The 21,099-nt window shown below is 38.7% G+C and overlaps 1 protein-coding gene across 1 annotated transcript in view; it reads right to left on the bottom strand.

Annotated features, from left to right (window-relative positions):
• Positions 1 to 21,099, bottom strand: part of LOC133608934 (tyrosine-protein kinase CSK) — a 125,795-nt gene that overhangs the window by 24,548 nt on the left and 80,148 nt on the right. Inside the window, exons 2-4 of the mRNA XM_061964589.1 lie at positions 14,384 to 14,467; positions 9,614 to 9,727; positions 4,137 to 4,249 (exon numbers count right to left, since the gene is read on the bottom strand). Of these exons, the coding sequence (XP_061820573.1) occupies positions 4,137 to 4,249; positions 9,614 to 9,727; positions 14,384 to 14,398 (242 nt within the window). The 5' untranslated portion in view covers positions 14,399 to 14,467. The remainder of the gene's footprint in view (positions 1 to 4,136; positions 4,250 to 9,613; positions 9,728 to 14,383; positions 14,468 to 21,099) is intronic.

The raw sequence follows: 21,099 nt of genomic DNA on the forward strand, positions 1-21,099 counted from the left end.
GTGGGTAACGTTTTCTAAAATGTGATTTTTTTTGTATTTTTGTCTGCAATGTAACAAGTTAATCAGAGCGTACATTTGTGCAGTTCTCTGATTGGTTATCTTTTTGGCACAAACATAATGCTGTGCCAAAATTTGCACGAGTGCAGAGAACAAAAAACTGAAGGCGCGTAGTGCAGAGGTTGAGAGACAGAGAGGAAGACAGGAGGACGTAAGAGATCATAGCGGTTTGCCTGCGCAGAAAGCAATAATTATTGCATGTTAATATGCATAATATCAAACATGCAGACACATTAATTAAGCACAAAATACATTTAGCGTAAATTCCGGACTAGAAGCCACTAGTTTTTCCCCCTCCTACGCTTTGAACCATCCGGCTTATAAAACAAAAGTGTTTATGGATTCTTCTTCGCTGACGGTTATGAAACAAATATTTTTTTTATTAAACACATAACATGATGTGTTATCGTTTGTGCTATGGCGCCATCCTTTGGATGTGAAGGTGCTGCTGGATTAATTACTGCTGTTTAAAGCTTTAAACTGGAAGTAGAAGTTCCGTTCTGTCTTCTAATTGTCCATACTGTTTCTACTCGTACTGATTCTTAATTCATCACTCCAAGCAACATTTGTAAGTTTTACAATTTAACTAAAACATTTCTTACTTACTAAACCGTCCCGTGTGTGATGTCTGTAGGAGTGTTTTCATGCATATTTGTACATGCTATCATAATGTACTGAAGCTAGCGTTGTTAGTATTAGCTAATATGCTAACACGTTTATGAGTGTCTGTCTTAGTATTATTACCTCACGATGGCATTCTTTTTGTATTGTTCCAGTTTCACAAATTCCTCATAAATTCACCAAAACATCACCGTGGAGTTGAGTCTGTTTTGCTGATTGGAGAGCTAGCTTCCGCAGCTACTATGACCATGAGGATGACTTCTGTTTTGTTTGATCAGTCGATTTACTGCAGTGTTACAGACACTGTTTGGATACGATTAAGGTATTTAAATAAACATTTACAAAATTTTTCTGTGTAAATAACTCATTTCACAACGTATACAGGTAAAAGCCAGTAAATTAGAATATTTTGAAAAACTTGATTTATTTCAGTAATTGCATTCAAAAGGTGTAACTTGTACATTATATTTATTCATTGCACACAGACTGATGCATTCAAATGTTTATTTCATTTAATTTTGATGATTTGAAGTGGCAACAAATGAAAATCCAAAATTCCGTGTGTCACAAAATTAGAATATTACTTAAGGCTAATACAAAAAAGGGATTTTTAGAAATGTTGGCCAACTGAAAAGTATGAAAATGAAAAATATGAGCATGTACAATACTCAATACTTGGTTGGAGCTCCTTTTGCCTCAATTACTGCGTTAATGCGGCGTGGCATGGAGTCGATGAGTTTCTGGCACTGCTCAGGTGTTATGAGAGCCCAGGTTGCTCTGATAGTGGCCTTCAACTCTTCTGCGTTTTTGGGTCTGGCATTCTGCATCTTCCTTTTCACAATACCCCACAGATTTTCTATGGGGCTAAGGTCAGGGGAGTTGGCGGGCCAATTTAGAACAGAAATACCATGGTCCGTAAACCAGGCACGGGTAGATTTTGCGCTGTGTGCAGGCGCCAAGTCCTGTTGGAACTTGAAATCTCCATCTCCATAGAGCAGGTCAGCAGCAGGAAGCATGAAGTGCTCTAAAACTTGCTGGTAGACGGCTGCGTTGACCCTGGATCTCAGGAAACAGAGTGGACCGACACCAGCAGATGACATGGCACCCCAAACCATCACAGATGGTGGAAACTTTACACTAGACTTCAGGCAACGTGGATCCTGTGCCTCTCCTGTCTTCCTCCAGACTCTGGGACCTCGATTTCCAAAGGAAATGCAACATTTGCATGGTTGGGTGATGGTTTGGGGTGCCATGTCATCTGCTGGTGTCGGTCCACTCTGTTTCCTGAGATCCAGGGTCAACGCAGCCGTCTACCAGCAAGTTTTAGAGCACTTCATGCTTCCTGCTGCTGACCTGCTCTATGGAGATGGAGATTTCAAGTTCCAACAGGACTTGGCGCCTGCACACAGCGCAAAATCTACCCGTGCCTGGTTTACGGACCATGGTATTTCTGTTCTAAATTGGCCCGCCAACTCCCCTGACCTTAGCCCCATAGAAAATCTGTGGGGTATTGTGAAAAGGAAGATGCAGAATGCCAGACCCAAAAACGCAGAAGAGTTGAAGGCCACTATCAGAGCAACCTGGGCTCTCATAACACCTGAGCAGTGCCAGAAACTCATCGACTCCATGCCACGCCGCATTAACGCAGTAATTGAGGCAAAAGGAGCTCCAACCAAGTATTGAGTATTGTACATGCTCATATTTTTCATTTTCATACTTTTCAGTTGGCCAACATTTCTAAAAATCCCTTTTTTGTATTAGCCTTAAGTAATATTCTAATTTTGTGACACACGGAATTTTGGATTTTCATTTGTTGCCACTTCAAATCATCAAAATTAAATGAAATAAACATTTGAATGCATCAGTCTGTGTGCAATGAATAAATATAATGTACAAGTTACACCTTTTGAATGCAATTACTGAAATAAATCAAGTTTTTCAAAATATTCTAATTTACTGGCTTTTACCTGTATATCTGTGTCTTATAGTTTGGTGCGGCTAATATATCTTCTAAAGGCCTTAGTGGCCACATGTGTGGAAAGCACCTTATAGCTCTTATTTCCAAAATTGTGTACACTACTGAATTGGGGTCTTATGCCGACATATAGACACTTATACTGCTATCTGGTGGTGTCAGAAGAGTATAACATACAATGGAATTTGGAAAGAAATAGTGTAAAAATAAAAATTTGCATGTCACTACACATGAAGTACACGTTTGTGCACTTATGGACTAAAAAAGATGATTTTTAGTTTTTATTCTAATTAGGGTCCAATAAGCCCAAATAGCAAAGAGGAATACAAAAAACATGTAAACAAACAGCTTGGGCCTTAAGAGGATATGAAAAAAAAAAAAATTCTAAAATTGAGTGGTTGCAGGTTATATGCCGGTGTGCTTTGTAGTCCGAAAAATACAGTATATTTGCTCAAAACTATTTTATTTTTCACTTGAGTTTAATTTCCCCTCAGACTAGCATGTATATGCTTGCAAATTATTTTTTCTTTGCCCAAAAAGTGCCTTTGCGACCTAAAAATTTAGGCACAAATATAACTAATATCCAAGGAAAATACAAACAAGCACATGGTTGTAACAACGGCGTCATTTAAGATGCATCTTTCCTTGCACGCTACCACATGGGGGCAGCAAAAAAAGGTGGGCGGCAAGCTGATGGACGCTGGTCCCTGTCAGGTATCAGCGGGTCAGAGTGGGGACAGAGGACCACAGCTGAACCAATTATGTAACCCCGAAAGAGTGAGGGCGGTCTCAGAAAAACATCTGTTGCCAATTCATAAGCGGATCAACAAGTCCCAAAAGGCCCCCCTCAAGCAACGACAGGTCAACATGTATATTTGTTACTGCGTATATTCTTCAAGCAATTAGTCGGGGCTTTAAGAAGAGCAGGTGTGGGTGACATGTTCAGGCTAATCAAAAGTGACAACCCTTTAAACAACTTCTATAGTGTAGAAGATGTTGATTCCTGTGCTGTTTCGAAAACAACAAAAGAGTTTTCTGGCAGTGCAGCAAAATGGTTATTAATGTTCGTTACGTAACAACGTGCCAGAGCTGGGTGACCCAATGACCCGAGTTCATAGCTGCCGGGTGGGAGCAAAGGGTACAAAGGTTAGATGGCTGCATTCTCCCGCCACGCTCCACATTGATTTCCTCTTGGGCTTATGATAAGGGTCACACTATGCAGCTTTGAGCTATGGATCGGATGGTTTTATGGCCGAGCACAAACCGGACAATGCGTCTGGCGTGGAGCTGAAAAGTCAAAACAGTCGACCGATGTTTGTTGTGTGTCCTTTGCTGGCTTATCCGATTTGCATGCATGTCTCGTTGCAAGTTCCTCTTTTAGAAACGCGTCCCTCTCTTCCTGTCTGACTAATGTTGTTGTGTTTTGTAAAAAGCATTTGAAGGTTTGAAAGTGGAAGACCGTCAGAGGGTTCACGGAACTCACGGCATGAGACTGAGTTTCCCTCCGGACTTGACGCCTTCCCTCTTCTGGACATAATTTGCTGGAATGGTGCCCTCTCTGCCCACGATGTTCCTTGCTTTGTACCAGTTGGGATCCTGTAGAAAAGAAAAGTAAGAAACATGTTTTTAAACATTTAAAAGCATGAACACAAACAATTTAAAAGTGATTTCCCACTTAATGTCACATTAGACCCCTTTCCACCACAATAAAGTTTCCCTGTGTTTCCACCAAAAACTTCCCGGGTAGATTTAGTTCTTCAGGAACTTTTTTAGTTTCTGCCAGTTAAATGGGACTTTTGGAAGGTTCCTGGAACCTTACTGGGGGCAGGCTTTGCTGTCCAACACTGATTGGTTGAAAACAGTTAGGGGTGTTCCCAAAACTTCTTTTTCGAACACAGGGCCACCATTTCTTGTGTATTTCTACAAAACCAGTGAAGTTGGTACGTTGTGTAAATGGTAAATAAAAACAATACAATGATTTGCAAATCCTTTTCAACTTATATTCAATTGAATAGACTGCAGAGACAAGTTACTTAAAGTTCAAACTGGAAAACTGTTCTTTTTTGCAAATATTAATATTTGATGCCTCCAACATGTTTCAAAAAAGCTGGCACAAGTGGCAAAAAGACTGAGAAAGTTGAGGAATGCTCATCGAACACTTATTTGGAACATCCCACAAGTGAAAAGGCTAATTGGGGACAGGTGGGTGCCATGATTGGGTTTAAAAGCAGCTTCCATGAAATGCTCAGTCATTCACAAACAAGGATGGGGCGAGGGTCACCACTTTGTGAACAAATGCGTGAGCAAATTGTCCAACAGTTTGAGAACAACATTTCTCAACCAGCTATTGCAAGGAATTTAGGGATTTCACCATCTATGGTCCGTAACACCATCAAAAGGTTCAGAGAATCTGGAGAAATCACTGCACATAAGCGATGATATTACGGACCTTCCATCCCTCAGGCGGTACTGCATCAAAAATCGACATCAGTGTGCAAAGGATATCACCACATAGGCTCAGCAACAATTCAGAAAACCACTGTTAGTAACTACAGTTTGTCGCTACATTTGTAAGTGCAAATTAAAACTCTACTATGCAAAGCCAAAGCCATTTATTAGCAACACCCAGAAACGCCGCCGGCTTCGCTGGGCCCGAGCTCATCTAAGATGGATTGTTATAGGCGCAAAGTTCAAAAGCCAGCATCTGTGATTGTATGGGGGTGTATTAGTGACCAAGGCATGGGTAACTTACACATCTGTGAAGGCACCATTAATGCTGAAAGATACATACAGGTTTTGGAGCAACATATGTTGCCATCCAAGCAATGTTATCATGGACGCCCCTGCTTATTTCAGCAAGACAATGCCACGCCACGTGTTACAACAGCGTGGCTTAATAATAAAAGAGTGCGGGTACTAGACTGGCTTGCCTGTAGTCCAGACCTGTCTCCCATTGAATATGTGTGGCGCATTATGAAGCCTAAAATAGCACAACGGAGACCCCGGACTGTTGAACAACTTAAGCTGTACATCAAGCAAGAATGGGAAAGAATTCCGCCTGAAATCTTCAAAAATTGGTCTCCTCAGTTCCCAAAAATTTACTGAGTGTTGTTTACAAAAAAGGCCATGTAACACAGTGGTAAAAATGCCCTTGTGCCAACTTTTTTGCTACGTGTTGCTCCCATTAAATTCTAAGTTAACGATTATTTGCAAAAAAAAACAAAAACATTTCTATCAGTTCGAACATTAAATATCTTGTCTTTGCAGTCTATTCAATTGAATATAAGTTGAAAAGGATTTGCAAATCATTGTATTCTGTTTTTATTTACCATTTACACAACGTGCCCACTTCACTGGTTTTGGGTTTTGTATTACAACATACTTGACAACGGAGAGAAAGAATGATAGGAACTTTCGACTTGCAGGAACTTTTGTGGAGCATGTGTGTGCTGAAGAACGCTGATGAGTGGAACAATCTTGCCATGTTTTTACTCAGCTGTAGTCTTTAAACTTTATCTTTGCAGTTTAATGTTGTTTAATAGTTTTACAAACTTCATTTCGATACCCAGAGCTACGAGAAGTGGACAGATTTTTTAAAATGTATTTACGGAGGAGTATGAAGCCGGACTCTAAGCATTGACCTCAGCTGCTTACTACTCTAAGACTTGGTTGGATAAATGTAAAAGAAAAGGAGGCAGTACACAAGTGAAACAAAGGTAAATAACATCAAATATTTACTATTTACTTTATTACATGTTGTAAAATAGTCAGTAACACTGCATTTGTGTAGTTATTGGCCTCAACTTCAGTGAACAAAATGTGAATGCTAAAAAGCAAATGCAAATGTATTCGTGTTGTCGGCGTGAGATAAACAATTACATTTATTATTTATATATTGTTATATACAGCTGAAATGGACCAAAAGTAATCGCCTGACCCAAATTTACTGAGAGGACGACTTTCTGACCGTAGGACATTGCGGACAAAAGCCTGACTTTTTATTCAATATATTTAATTTAATAAACTTTATCTTTTAAATCACATTGTTTTGTACATTTATGCTTTGTATTTTGGTTTCTTACTTTTTATTATAAGAACTGTGACCTAATATTGTCTGTTTATTTACATGGTATCAGTGTAGAAATATAGTAAACCATTCCTCAATACGTCTTTGATTGATTGATTGATTGAGACTTTTATTAGCACGTTGCACAGTGAAGTACATATTCCGTACAATTGACCACTAAATGGTAACACCCGAATAAGTTTTTCAACTTGTTTAAGTCGGGGTCCACTTAAATTGATTCATGATACAGATATATACTATCATATATACTATCATGATTTGTTTGAACTACCTGAACTGTGAAATGCGGTGGAAACACAAACCACATGCTTCTACAGCAACCTATAGATCCAATAACTAGAGGTTCCATAAGTTCCTGAACTTTTGGTGGAAAATGGCCTAGTGTTGGATGGATACTGGGTGGTAATTGGGTGTGAGTGTTCATACAGTTTTAGATGCCTCTGAAAACTGTGGTGTTGTGGAGGTTTTTTTTTCTAACAGTCAGCCATTGGTGACATCGTAGATTGACGCGCATATTTATCGAAGTACCGTATTTTCCGCACTATAAGGCGCACCTAAAAACCACAAACTTTCTCAAAAGCTGACAGTGCGCCTTATAACCCGGTGCGCTTTATATATGGATAAATATTAAGATTCATTTTCATAAAGTTTAGGTCTCGCAACTACGGTAAACAGCCGCCATCTTTTTTCCCCGTAGAAGAAGCGCGCGGTGCATGCTGGGATATGTGACGTTTCATTTCCATTTGTGTGTTTATGTAAAGACCCCAAAATGGCTCCTATTAAGTGTGTTGTCTGTCTAATTATAAATAATGCAGACGAGGCGTGTTAACTGAGTTCTCAACGTTTACTTACAGCGTGCTCATAACCACATTCGAACTCCCAGCATACAACAACGCTTCTCAGGGCTACCGCGCATGCTCGTAACTATCGTTGCATGCTGGGTAGTGTAGTTGTTATATTTGCTAGCTCATAACATCACATTGAGAGACACGCTTACGCGCTTAATTCAATACTCGCCGTCATTCCGGGTGGATTGACAAAAGACCTCCAGCCGCTAGATATTGGTGTCAACAGGGCATTCGAAGCTAGACTGCTAACTGCGTGGGAACAATGGAAGACAGAAGGCGAACACACCTTCACTAAGACGAGGAGGCAGCGCCAGACGACGCCAACATCTGCCAGTGGATCGTAAATTTGCCCAACTTTTCACTTCGGACACCGAAGACGAAGGATTTACGAATGAAGAATAACTTCAGAAAGTGAGCGCTATGTTTATTTTGTGTGTTGTGACATTAACGTTCGAGCAACATTATGTTGCTATTGCTCTGCACTATTTTGAATTTTACTATGTTTGTGATTGCACATTTGCGTACATTTTGGGAGTGAACAGAGTTGTTAGAACGCTGGTTTTTAATATATTATTAAAGTTTGACTGACCTATCTGACTGTTTTTTTGACATTCCCTTTAGCGCAGCGTAGGCGCGGCTTATAGTCCGGGGCGGCTTATTGGTGGACAAAGTTATGAAATATGTAATTCATTGAAGGTGCGGCTAATAATCCGGTGCGCCTTATAGTGCGGAAAATACGGTATCTGCTGTTGACCAGCCTCTTCTGTTATTCCTTCTCATTTCATCCCATCCCGCCTACTTTAATGTCATAAAATAAATATTTCTGTTTGTCCACAGCATTTTACACAGGACTGTTTTGTCAAGATGGGCCAGAACATTTCATATCAGGGTTATGGTGACCAAAATGATCATGGTTATCATTATTATTGAAGTATTTTTGAATGTGCTCAAAAAGTACGTATACACACACACTGTAATCTTTTGACCAAGTTTTCTTTAAAAAATAATAATTAATAAGTAGACACACTGTTAGAAAAGCCACTATTTTGCATGTTTTGTTTCTTATGCTTTACTGATTATGTCTTAGTATCTTATCTGTTTTAACAGCTATGAGTTTGTTTTAAATATTGGTTTGTACTATGTAGCACTTAACGATTTATTTTAAATGAAAAGTGCCAAACAAATAAAATGTAGTATTATTTCTGGCTGGCGTTGTGGCATCCTACTCTATTCAGCGATCCTTGAACACACCTTAAAAACACATCCCCCTTGTATTCCTTTAAATATAAAACAATCACTTTGTTCTAAGAGAGCACAGCTTGTCGGTTCAATGTGCACAATTGAATATCTTTGTTGCTCAGACTGTAATGTGTTAATATAAGATTGGATTTGGGAAATACTTTAGGGTCTCTGGTTTTCATGCTAGAATTGAAGAGAGTAAGTCTAAAAATGCAGTTATCAGTCACGTTTTTTAATAATCTTAATTTAAGACGGTAATACTAACTGTTTGGAGTTTTACTGCGGTTATCATTAATACAGTTTATCGTTACAGCCCTAGAAAGTAGCAAAGTGGATTCGCAGCTAAAATAAATAAAAAAAATTAAATACGGCGACTTTATTACCTGAGAAGGTAGAAGTCGGAGTATTACCGTAAGTATCATTTTCATCTAGTCTTGACATGCGCACATCAACACAATTAATGTTAGATCCATATACTTTTTAGAAGTTTATTTTCGATTGTGTCAAAACCCCCCCAAAAAACTAGCGGTGATGTTTGTCACTGCTATTTAATAAATAAAAAATTAGAAAGGGTTTTATTTGCAATTTAAAATGAACGTCTCACACACAAACTGTTTGCAGACGGACCCGGAAAACAGGAAATAAATATGACTGTGTCGCAAAATTTCCACAAAAGCATATACTTAAATATTATGCAGACCACAAAAAAGTGTTTCACACGTAGATTAGAATCATAATAGGTCCATTTTAATTTATTGCTGATTGTCAGGGAAGTGAAGAGTTTACCCTGGTTACTCCGATGATGGTCAGCACGTCTCCTTTACAGAAGGGCAGGTCCTGTTCATTGTCCGTCTGGAAGTTATACTTGGCGACACACTCTGTGCCCGTCGACCACGGCGTCTGCAGTGGGAGAAGACAGATGGCGGTATCAATACAAAAGTGCAGTATAACCTTACAGGCACTATCTGTACCCAAATGAGTAAACACATGTACAGTATCCTGCAAAAGTAAATACACCCTTCACATTACACCAAGCCTTTTTACGACAGTATATCTTGTCAGGGGACACCATTCGGAAATACTTTGTAGTTCATATACAGCTTGTATAGCAGTAAAGATTTAGTATTTACTGAAAATGAGCCAAGACAACCAATATTCTCTAAATAGCTTGTCTGTCTATCTGTGTTGGCCCTGCGATGAGGTGGCGACTTGTCCAGGGTGTACCCCGCCTTCCACCCGATTGTAGCTGAGATAGGCTCCAGCGCCCCCCGCGACCCCAAAGGGAATAAGCGGTAGAAAATGGATGGGATGGATAGCTTACACAAGTGGGTAACAAGATAATTGTGTCTTGGTTGTGGTAGCTCCATGGTCTGCAGGTGCATGCGTGCTGATGGTACCAGGTAGCAGGGGTTTATGGAGTGAAACATGTACTGTGACACGAAGCAGAGAAACTGGGCTGCAGTGTTCCAACATAAGCAACAAGGCAGTGCTTGATAACAATGGTGCTCACAATTAGGGATGGACCAATCGGTATTGACTGATTTTCGTCAAAAAGTATGTGATCGGCCATTGTCGATAAAGCTTTTTAATGCCTATGCCTCTCTGGCTGACAAGTGGCTAGCATCTAATTACCGTATTTTTCGGACTATAGGTCGCAGTTCTTTTTCATAGTTTGGCCGGGGGTGCGACTTATACTCAGGAGCGACTTATGTGTGAAATTATTAACACATTACCGCAAAATATCAAATAATATTATTTAGCTCATTCACGTAAGAGACTAGACGTATAAGATTTTATAGGGTTTAGCAATTAGGAGTGACAGATTGTTTGGTAAACATATAGCATGTTCTATATGTTATAGTTATTTGAATGACTCTTACCATAATATGTTACGTTAACATACCAAGCACGTTCTCAGTTGGTTATTTATGCGGTATATAACGTACACTTATTCAGCCTGTTCACTATTCTTTTTTTAAATTTTAAATTGCCTTTCAAATGTCTATTCTTGGTGTTGGGTTTTATCAAAGACATTTCCCCAAAAAATGCAACTTATACTCCAGTGCGACTTATATATATTTTTTTCCTTCTTTATTATGCATTTTCGGCCGGTGCGACTTATACTCCGGGGCTACTTGTACTCCGAAAAATACGATACGTGTCTCCATACACAGTGTGGAGACTTCCCTATACTAGTCATAAACCAGAGTTTTCCCTTAATGTAACTAAACGTGGCGCACCGCCAGGGCAAAATAAAGCCGCGACACCTTAAAAATATATTTTTACTTGAAAACAAATTAAAGTAATATAATGTATTGTAGGCTCCAAAAGAAGTTAGACGCAATTTTTTACTTCTATTGCCAATTTTGTGCTGACAACCGGCCCAATTCCAACACAGTTTGTGCAGACCTTACAGGCATGTGTGAGTTGGGCTATATAAATAAACTTTGATTGATTGACTGATTGAGAGGACATATTCCCTGCATGCACACACGTCCGTCTGCAGGCTTCAATCCCAGACACAATACAACACTTGCTCATTCTCCGCCAATCCACTTTCAGGCATGGCAGTGTGTTTCGCGATCATGGGAACAATGAACAAATCAAAACTACACAAAGATAAAACATTACCACCAGCAGGTTGTTACAGTATGAATGGATATACTGTATATAGCCTATTATTTGCCTACTATTACCTTGTAATGCACCGAAAATTCAGCCGCCGAAAAGACTTTGACCGCCGGAACAGCGTGGCCAAAACAGGATGTTACGACGTAAGCAATATGCTCGGAATTGTCTGGAGTGGAGGCAGCATGTCTGCGATGTGGACATACTTTAAAATATTTAATATATTTAAGATATACCCGCGGACACCGGATCTACAAAGTGTGCAAATGTTAAGAGGACAGTGGCTGCTTTTAGGGAGAGAAAGTTGTTAGAATAATTATGCATATATTATCACACAACTCTTATGCTTAAGGGCCGTTGCTATAGTTATTATCAATTGTGCTGAAGTGGTATTCTTTTTTGTCTGTGCAAAGCTGGCAATCCAAAAGATTGCATGCCAGTCTGGTATCAGTGTCTGTGTCCAGGAACGGCCTGCTGACTGCCAAGGCCGAACACCGCCGTGACGCAGACAGAGCAGAGATAAGGCGATATCACCAAGGTCAACACATTTGCATTTCTTGTATAATCATATATTGTGTCTAACTGGAGCTGTCGAGATTATCCCCTTCCCTCAGCGACAGCTTCAGTGATGTAACCAGGGACCTCCCAAATAAATAGAGGAAGCACATGGGCTAGACTTTAGAGCGAAGTTTGGATATGTAACTAGAGTACAGCCCAAAAAAATGTGTCTTCTCAATTGAGCCAAATTTAATTCAGTCTTTGCATGATTCCTTGCTTCTCGACAGTTTCTTAGATGTCATCAGTGTTTGAACCTGACAAAAGTCCAACTGGAGCAGCAGAGCAAAGCATGTGTGACATCATGGTTTGCTGCAGCTCACTTTTATTTGTTTTACTCAAACAATCGTTTGCAATCAAAGAGAATAAGTGACTCGTTTAAATAGTGTGTTGATACTGCTTAACTTTCAATAGCACTCACCAATCATAAATTGAAAAATGTACAGTTGATACACCTGATCGTTTTCGGTATTGGCTGATTTCACTCATGGATCAGGGTTTCCCAAAGATGGAAAATATAACTCTGGCTGTGGAGGCGTGACCAATATGTCATCATATAATTTGCATTACCGTCAATGACGCATTTATATATATTTTTAAAAAGTTTAAAAAAAAGAGACTCATATTATTAATTTTAAGTATTAACATATATTATTTCTTATACCGTATTGCTCTTTTTTACAATTGTTGCTGCTTATTGTACACTACAACACAGGCTGCACTATATTCTGCCCTCCCTGAATGTTGGAATTTAGTATGAAAACGGTCCATGAAGTCACTGTAAAACTAAGCACACAAAGAAAAGTACATCAGTATACACATGAAGTGCACATAAGTGTAGGAATTACGTTAAATAAATAATACAGCTTGGTATAAACTGAAAAGCAATACAATAATTCAATTATTATGCAGCTTAACACTAACGTACAATGGACCAGCTCATTTTCTATAGCACTTATCCTCATTTTGCTCCCTAAAATCCCCTATTCTAGCATTTGTTTGTATTTAAGTTGCTTTTCTTTATTTTATTTTTTTACTTAAGACAGCATGATGTGTATTTTATATTGTTTGAAGGACGGGCTAACAAAGTCAGATTTTCATTGTATGGGAAAACTGTCTGTTTAACTATGCACATGACATTATATAGGATCTTGAATCTTGAATCTCATTAGGGTCACTGGTGGTAAGCTGGAGCCTCTCCCAGCTGACCTCGGGCGAGAGGTGGGGACCACCCTAAACTCATCACCAGCCAATCGCAGTGTACATATAGACAATCATTCACATTCATACCAAATCTATATATATATATATATATATATATATATATATATATATATATATATATATATATATATATATATATATATATATAAATAAATAAATAGCCATACAATATATCATTTACATTTGTTTTGAATGTTTTAAACCCCTAAGTTTTAGGGTAGGGTGTGGCTGCTTTTATTTTGCCACGATCAATTTCATGTAGGGCACAGATGTGAAACTCAAGGCCCAGGGGTCAGCTCTAGCCCGTCACATAGTTGTGTGTGGCCTGCAAAATATGTCTGTTATTAAAGCACCTAATCATCATCGCATTCATTCTTTAAATTTGGACTAAAAAATTGCATGCACTGCATACATGCTGTATATTTTACATATTACGGTAATATCATTTGATCTTGCAATAAATATTTGGTTAAAATAAAAAATACTTAAATAGGTTGATTGGCAACACTAAATGGGCTCCAGTGTGTGAACGTGAGTGTGAATGTTGTCTGTCTATCTGTGTTGGCCCTGCGATGAGGTGGCGACTTGTCCAGGGTGTACCCCGCCTTCCGCCCGATTGTAGCTGAGATAGGCTCCAGCGCCCCCCGCGACCCCAAAGGGAATAAGCGGTAGAAAATGGATGGATGGATAAATATCTGCTTGTCACCCTGACTTATGATTTCAAAGCAAGTTATCTATCATATTGTATGTAAAAAAAAATAAAAAATAAAAAATACATAAGCAATTGTGTAATAATGGGTTGATTATACATTAAAATTCTATATTCACTGTCACACGCGGCCCTCTCAGGGTAGCCAGAACTGCGACGTGGCCCAAAATGAAAGTAAGTTTGACGCCAATAGCATAGGGGAAACCCTGAGGATGGTCGGTATCGGACTCGGCAGCATAAAACCATGATTAGAACATCCCTTACGTAATGACAATTTGGCCACAACTATTTACACTAAGGTGGAAATGTTGTGCTAACAACTATTTGGGCAATATTGACAGCGGTGTGATGACTCATTTTCAGTAAATCTAAACAAGCTGTACTCTGACTGCTTTCAAGTACACCCAAGTGCAAATTGCAAAATGCATAAGTTGACTTACGTGGATCCCAGACATAATGAGAGGATGTGGGGAGCAGATGTCCTCAGGCAGGTAGCGCTCAATGTTCAGCTGGTACCATCAGAGCTGTGACAGAAAGAGAACAGGGAGTTGGATATAGAATTCATCCCAGGACAATACATGACATAAAAGACCTTCAAATAAAACCTATCCTATTAATTCATCAATTGCCCCAAATCATAACATTTCACGTCTCTGGTCTGCAGGTGATAAAGATATGCGCGCCAAATCTTTACTACCAGTCTGGTGCAGTTTATTATTTGCTCTACAGTACCTGGCCTGCAATACTACGGAGGGATGGAATAAAAAAAACATTGGTGTTATCATTCATTCCCATCACAGCGAGTCAATGGCATGAATGGTTTTGGATTAGGTGCTTACACCAGATGCTTTTCTTGGCGCAACCCGGGCTGGTACACAAAGCCATGGCCTCTGCCATGAAAGGCGGTAGGAGCATAACAGTATTAAAACTGTATCACAATATGAGTCGATATCGATAATTAGCGATATTTGTGACCCATCTAAAATAAGGATCAGGAGAAAAATGTTAGATGTAAAGATTTGTATTTAAAATGTAACCTTCCCCTGATTATAATCCCCCCAGCTATCAAGGCAGAAATGAAAGGAAGCATGTATTTAGCAATATGTATATTTATATTCCATATACTGTAAATTCTGGACTATAAGCAGCTACTTTTTTTCTTACACTTTGAACCCCTTGACTTATAAAACCGTGTGGCTCATTTATGGATTTTTCTTTGCAAACGGCAAAAAATAGTTTTCATAAACACATGCAAATACACTTAAGTGGTGTTATTGTTTGTGCAATTGCGCCATTTTTTTGGACGAGTTCGCTCACTGCAGGCGATTCCTGCGGTTTAAAGCTTTGAACCAGAATTCTGTCTTGTAATTCGTCCATAGTGTTCCTACTCATAAGGATTCTTCATTCATAAGTCAAAACACATTTTTGATTCTTACTTGAGATAGGCTCCAGCACCCACCGCGACCCCAAAAGGGACAAGCGGTAGAAAATGGATGGATGGACTTTCTAAAGCGTCCCATGTGTGATGCCTCTAGGAGTGTTTTCATGCATATTTTGGCATGCTAGCGTCATTAACATTAGCTAATATGCCAACACATTTACTAGTGTCTGTGTTATTATCAACTTACCACGGCATTATGTTTGTATTGTTTCAGTTTGACAAATTCCCCAGTAAATTCAACAAAACGCCACCGTGGAGTTATTGAGTCGGTTTAGCTGATTGGAGAGCGAGCTTCCGCAGCTAGTGGGTCCATGACGATGACGTCTGTTTTGTTTAATCAGCCGTTTTACTGCTGTGTTATAGAGACCATTTGAAAACAATTAAGGTATGTGAAACACTTACAAAATCTTTCTATGTATATAACTCATTTCACAAAATATATATATGTGGCTTATAGTCTGGTGAGGCTAATATATGGCAACTTTTTTCTCTCTAAAATTTAGAGGGTGCGGTTTATATACCAGTGCGCTCTATAGTCCGGAAAATATGGTACGTATATTTTTCTGGGTATCACTCCATCTTATCTGTCGTGTCTTTTAACAAAGAAACAAGGAAGTCACAATCTTCGTTCAATGAATGTTCTGCAATTTGTCGTCCCCAAAGTAAGAACTGAACTGGGCAAGAAAGCATTTAGGTTTTCAGCACCGAAGGCTTGGCATAACCTACAATCGAATATTAAACTTCAAACCCTAGTTACGTTGAATGAGTTTAAAGCTTCTGTGAAAGGACTGCAGTCTACCTTGTCTGTATGCACATGTGTCATGTGAGCAAGTTTTAATGTTGTAAATGTGATGTTTTATGTATTTGTTTACTGTTTTTAATGTAACCTTGCTGCTGCCCTCTTGGCCAGGTCTCCCTTGGAAAAGAGATCTTTGATCTCAATGGGATTTTACCTGGTTAAATAAAGGCTAATAATAATAATATGTATATATTTTTTGTACCTTTCCGACGATTTATCATGAGGCACTAAGGCACCGTACCTCCCATGGTGGTCTGCTGTTTGTGTGGTCGTAGACGTTGGGGAATACGGCTGTGTTTTAAAGGGTAAGCTAAGGTGGTAAAACTATTTATTTTCATAAATAATATACAAATAGCTCACCTCTTTTTATGGCCAAAGTAGCTCTCACACTATGCTTCAACGTTTCGGTGACATGTATAACTGATGTTATTATGACAATGACAATAAAAGGATTATTTGATAGCGGTGAAAGTTGAAGCTAACTTAGTTAGTTTTATTATTTCTTCGGTCAGTGGTCAACAAAATAAACAAACAGTTTTACATAAACAAACAGTTGTACATTCATAAATTGAAAATGTTGCAGACCGAAAGGGTTTAGGCTGAAGTTGAACACTTATTGCGCCTAACCCTATAAACAATGTCAAATACAAGATGAGCTTCCTAAAAATATGAAATTTCCTTTGCACAACATATTATAAATATACCTTGTATACAACATAAACACTGTTAAATTATATACACAGTAAAGACATACATGATAGCGATACAATAATCTGACACTTTTCCGTTTTTCATAATTGTATTTTTTAAGCAACCTAAAAAGAGACAGGACAGACTTCAGGTCTTAAATCACTGCCAGAACAACTTTATTTGAGAAGAGTCCCAAAAACCAAACTGTTTAAAGAAAGAACGAGGGCCTGTCAAAGCATCTCACTTCCGACCAGCCGGGAGAACAGGAAGTGGGGAGTCGAGCGAGAAGGGGGAAGTGGCTTGACGCATATTTTCCAATGATCAGTATGGGGCTGGGAGGGGCCAACAAAAGTACCCCCTGCCCCCCCAAAAAAAGTAGCGCAATGCTTTAGAAAAAGAGAAAATGCGTCCCCTTGTGCTGATGGCCACAAGCTTCAGAGTGCACGGTTCCACATCCTGTGTTTGTACAGGAAGTAGCATGCTTGCAAGACGACTTATTAGACAATTGCAGATGTGATGGAGATAACTGCTGAGTATTGTGCACCACAACTTAGAGGGCGTTCACGTTTTTAAACCCCTGCCCTCCCATCCTATTTCACTCACAACCGCATGGTAAGCCCGCAGAGGAAAGACAAGTGAGGGCTATTCTTATCAGTCTCACACTCAAGGAATGCTGGAAAGCTATTCTAGCACTTCAGCATCACGCTGCTTGCTCACATCACGCCTCAACTTAGTTAAGTGCTACTCTGAAAAGAAGACTGTGAGGAAACGCAATCCTTGAAAAAGTGGTGTTGAGACTGGAGAGACGCCATTATGACGTTAAGGAACGGTCCCGCACACAAATATATGAAAATATTACACATTAGCTAGAGACGCTACTCGTACAACGAGAAGTGCAAAAACATGTAGGCAGACAAACCAACAACGATACTACAACCCATGGCAAAAAATTATGGGATAACCGGAATGTAAGACAGTGCCAAAAGGAAATTGATTCAAATGCAGAAAAGCCAAACGAAAGCTGTCATAAACACCGAAACAGAAAAAAAACAAGGTTCCAATGGGCTACGGAAAAGCAATGGTGGACTATGGATGACTGGATGAAAGTCATGAATCGCAAAATCTACATTGGGCAAGGTGATGATGCTGGAGCGTTGCAATGCAATTTATGAAGACGACTGCCTGAAGAAAACATGCACCTTTCCACAGTCGATGATATGGGGCTGCATGTCAGGTAATGGCACTGGGGAGTTGGCACTCATTACATCTTCAATAAATCTGCAATTTTATGTTGACTTTTGGACAATTTCCTTATTTCATCAATCAAAAGGATGTTTGTGGATGATGACATCATTTTTCAAGATGACAGTGCATCTTGCCGTAAAGCAAAAACTGTAAAAACTTTACTTGAAAGATCTCAATGAATGATTTAATTTTTTGTTTTTGTTTTTTTTTGTTTTAAAATGTCTCAAAGCACTTCAGAATAAGAAACCAATACATTGAGGCTTGGAGGTGGTAAGCTTCATTTATACCAGTGTGGGTGGCACTAGGAGCAAAGTGAGCAAAGTGCCTCGCCCAACAACACAACAGCAGTGACTAGGACGGCGAAATCTGGAATTGGACCAGGAACCACCAAGTTTCTGAACGGCCACTCTACGCTCTGAGCCAGTCCGCCCCAATGATGCAAAAGATCAATGTCATGGCCTGCAAATAGTCCGGATCTGAATTCCATGTAAAATGTGTGGTGGAAATGAAAGAAAATGATTAATGACAATAGTCCAACCTGCAAAGCTGATCTGACAACAGCAATCAAAGAAATTTGGAGCAAGATTGACTGAGAATTCTGTTTGTCACTCGTTAAGGCCATGCCTCAAAAACTGCAAACTGTTATAAAAGCCAGAGGTGGTGCAACAAAATACGAGTGATGTGTTGTGTTTTTTGGTCATTCAATTTTTTACTCATAATTGATTGATACCATATTTTCCACTCTACTTGATCTAAAAATGAAACGGTTAATGATTACCACAATGTATTTTCTTATTTCTTTAATGTTTCTGAAAGCCAGAAAGTTGTCTTTTGGATTGACTGTAGTTTTGTGTCAAGTCGGTTAACTGCTTTTTTCCTACAAAATTAAACAAATGAATGAACATCCTCCAAGAGTCCATCATATTAGCCTAGGCTAGTACAGTATATGTCCAAGTTCTATCCAAGAAGAGACAGAGGAGAGCAAGAAAATAGACCTCTGCAGCAAAGTGGAGACTTAAATATAGCAATGCAGCATCCAGGGCTAAGGCTAACATCAGTGTGTGTATTTAGCTCCGTACATACAGTGCAGCCACTTGAAAAAAATTGGTAGCACATTTCTACTTGTACATCGTACACAAAAAGGTGACAATTTGTCAAAACAGGCACCCTATTGTGTTGCCTGTGCCATTTGTTTTCTGGCAAATACACCACCCGGTGGTGCTGCTATTGATATTGATTGACAAATCATTACAATATGTCTTCTACAACTGAAAGGAATAAGACATATGGACACACTTCACCTTTGCAACGGTAGACAAAAAGACACATTGTAAACCCTGTGGCTCAATTTTCTCCGGTAAAAATACAACCAACTTGAAGCATCATCTACAGGCTAATCATCAGGACATCTACGCAACAGTAAGTAGGCCCAAACTAATATTTTCAAATGACTCATACTTTGCTGAATTACTGTTACTATTAAAAACAGTAGAGAAGGAGCAAGACTGCTTACTGTAGTACACCATGGGCGAGCTTGCCCACCAATTTAATAAGCAAGATACTTGTACAGTGCACTATAATCGATGTCCTCGGCACACTGTTCAGCTAATTGCATAACTTGGTAACACAAAGGAAGTGTGGTGATATATATATATATATTATATATATATATATATATATACATATATACATTCTAAATTTAGGACACTGGCTGCTGTATTTAAAAGGAACAGTGGCCAAGATGCAAATTGTGCACACTCAGTGTAGTTATACACAATATATAATACAACTAGTTTGTTTCTTCATGTGACCATTTTAGTCATATATTATTCAACATTTGGAAAAAATGCTTAATTTCATCTAAAAGGATAACATATAGGGTTAGTGTGAAATGTACTTATCGAAATATTCAATGATTGCAGCACTTGTTATGAGTTTAGTTTTTGAGATGCTCTGCAATAATAAATTACTAAAAGTTATTTCAAGTCAACTTCAAAGATGCATTGTCTGTTATACTTTATTGTAATGGACAAGCTTTACTATATTTTTAGTCGACTAAAATGTTGTGGAATTTAGTCGACTAAAAGTAGACTAGAACTTAATTACTTTCAATGACTAAAATTAAAATACATTTTTGTCAAAAGACCACGACTAAAGCTAAATTAAAAACTGCTGTCAGAATTAACACTGGCTAAAATAAATGAACTAAATTAAAAAGGAATGTTTTGTAACTGAACAGTCAAAATGTAAGAGCAATACAAATACAGCTTCATCACTTTAAAGGGGAACTGCACTTTTTTTTTTAAATTTTGCCTATCGTTCACAATCATTACCAGAGACATGACGACGGATTATTTAAAAAAAAAAAACAACAACAACATTCTAACTGGCAAATAAATGTCTGCTTACAACAGAGCCAAAGAGAGGTCCTCTATTCTGCCCATAAAATCAAATAACCATCCAAAAACTGCCAACAATACTCAATTTACAATTCGTGACTTGAATATTAACCAAGTATTAGTGATATTGTTATTATAAGCCCTAACGCAGAGAAACTATTTAGAGTGGCGCAGTGATCACGAGCCTATATTGACATCGAGTGGTAAGCTGCTTCCTCGTTTATGCAAGTTTATTGTAGATCATAAATCATGCCTCTTACCTGGATAGTAGAAGGATGAGAACGTACTCCGACTAGTTGGTACACTTTGACAGCCAATTTATAACAACACAAAAAGACCTCCCTTTTCTTCGCGAGGGTTATGAGTCATTCTTCATTTAAACGGGACTATAACAAGATTCTATCAATCAGAATCCTAATGACAGCAGACCTCGTACAATAAGGGATGTTTTATTATGTTTGTTGGCTCTCAAAACATATGCAGTGAGTAATAATCAGTGATGTTAAAAAAAGCGAATGCTGTGATGAGTTTACATTAATGCGCCACATATGCTTAAAATGAGCAAAATATGTAAATATTACA

The sequence above is a fragment of the Nerophis lumbriciformis genome, linkage group LG06, assembly GCF_033978685.3.
Source record: "Nerophis lumbriciformis linkage group LG06, RoL_Nlum_v2.1, whole genome shotgun sequence".
Taxonomy (NCBI): domain Eukaryota; kingdom Metazoa; phylum Chordata; class Actinopteri; order Syngnathiformes; family Syngnathidae; genus Nerophis; species Nerophis lumbriciformis.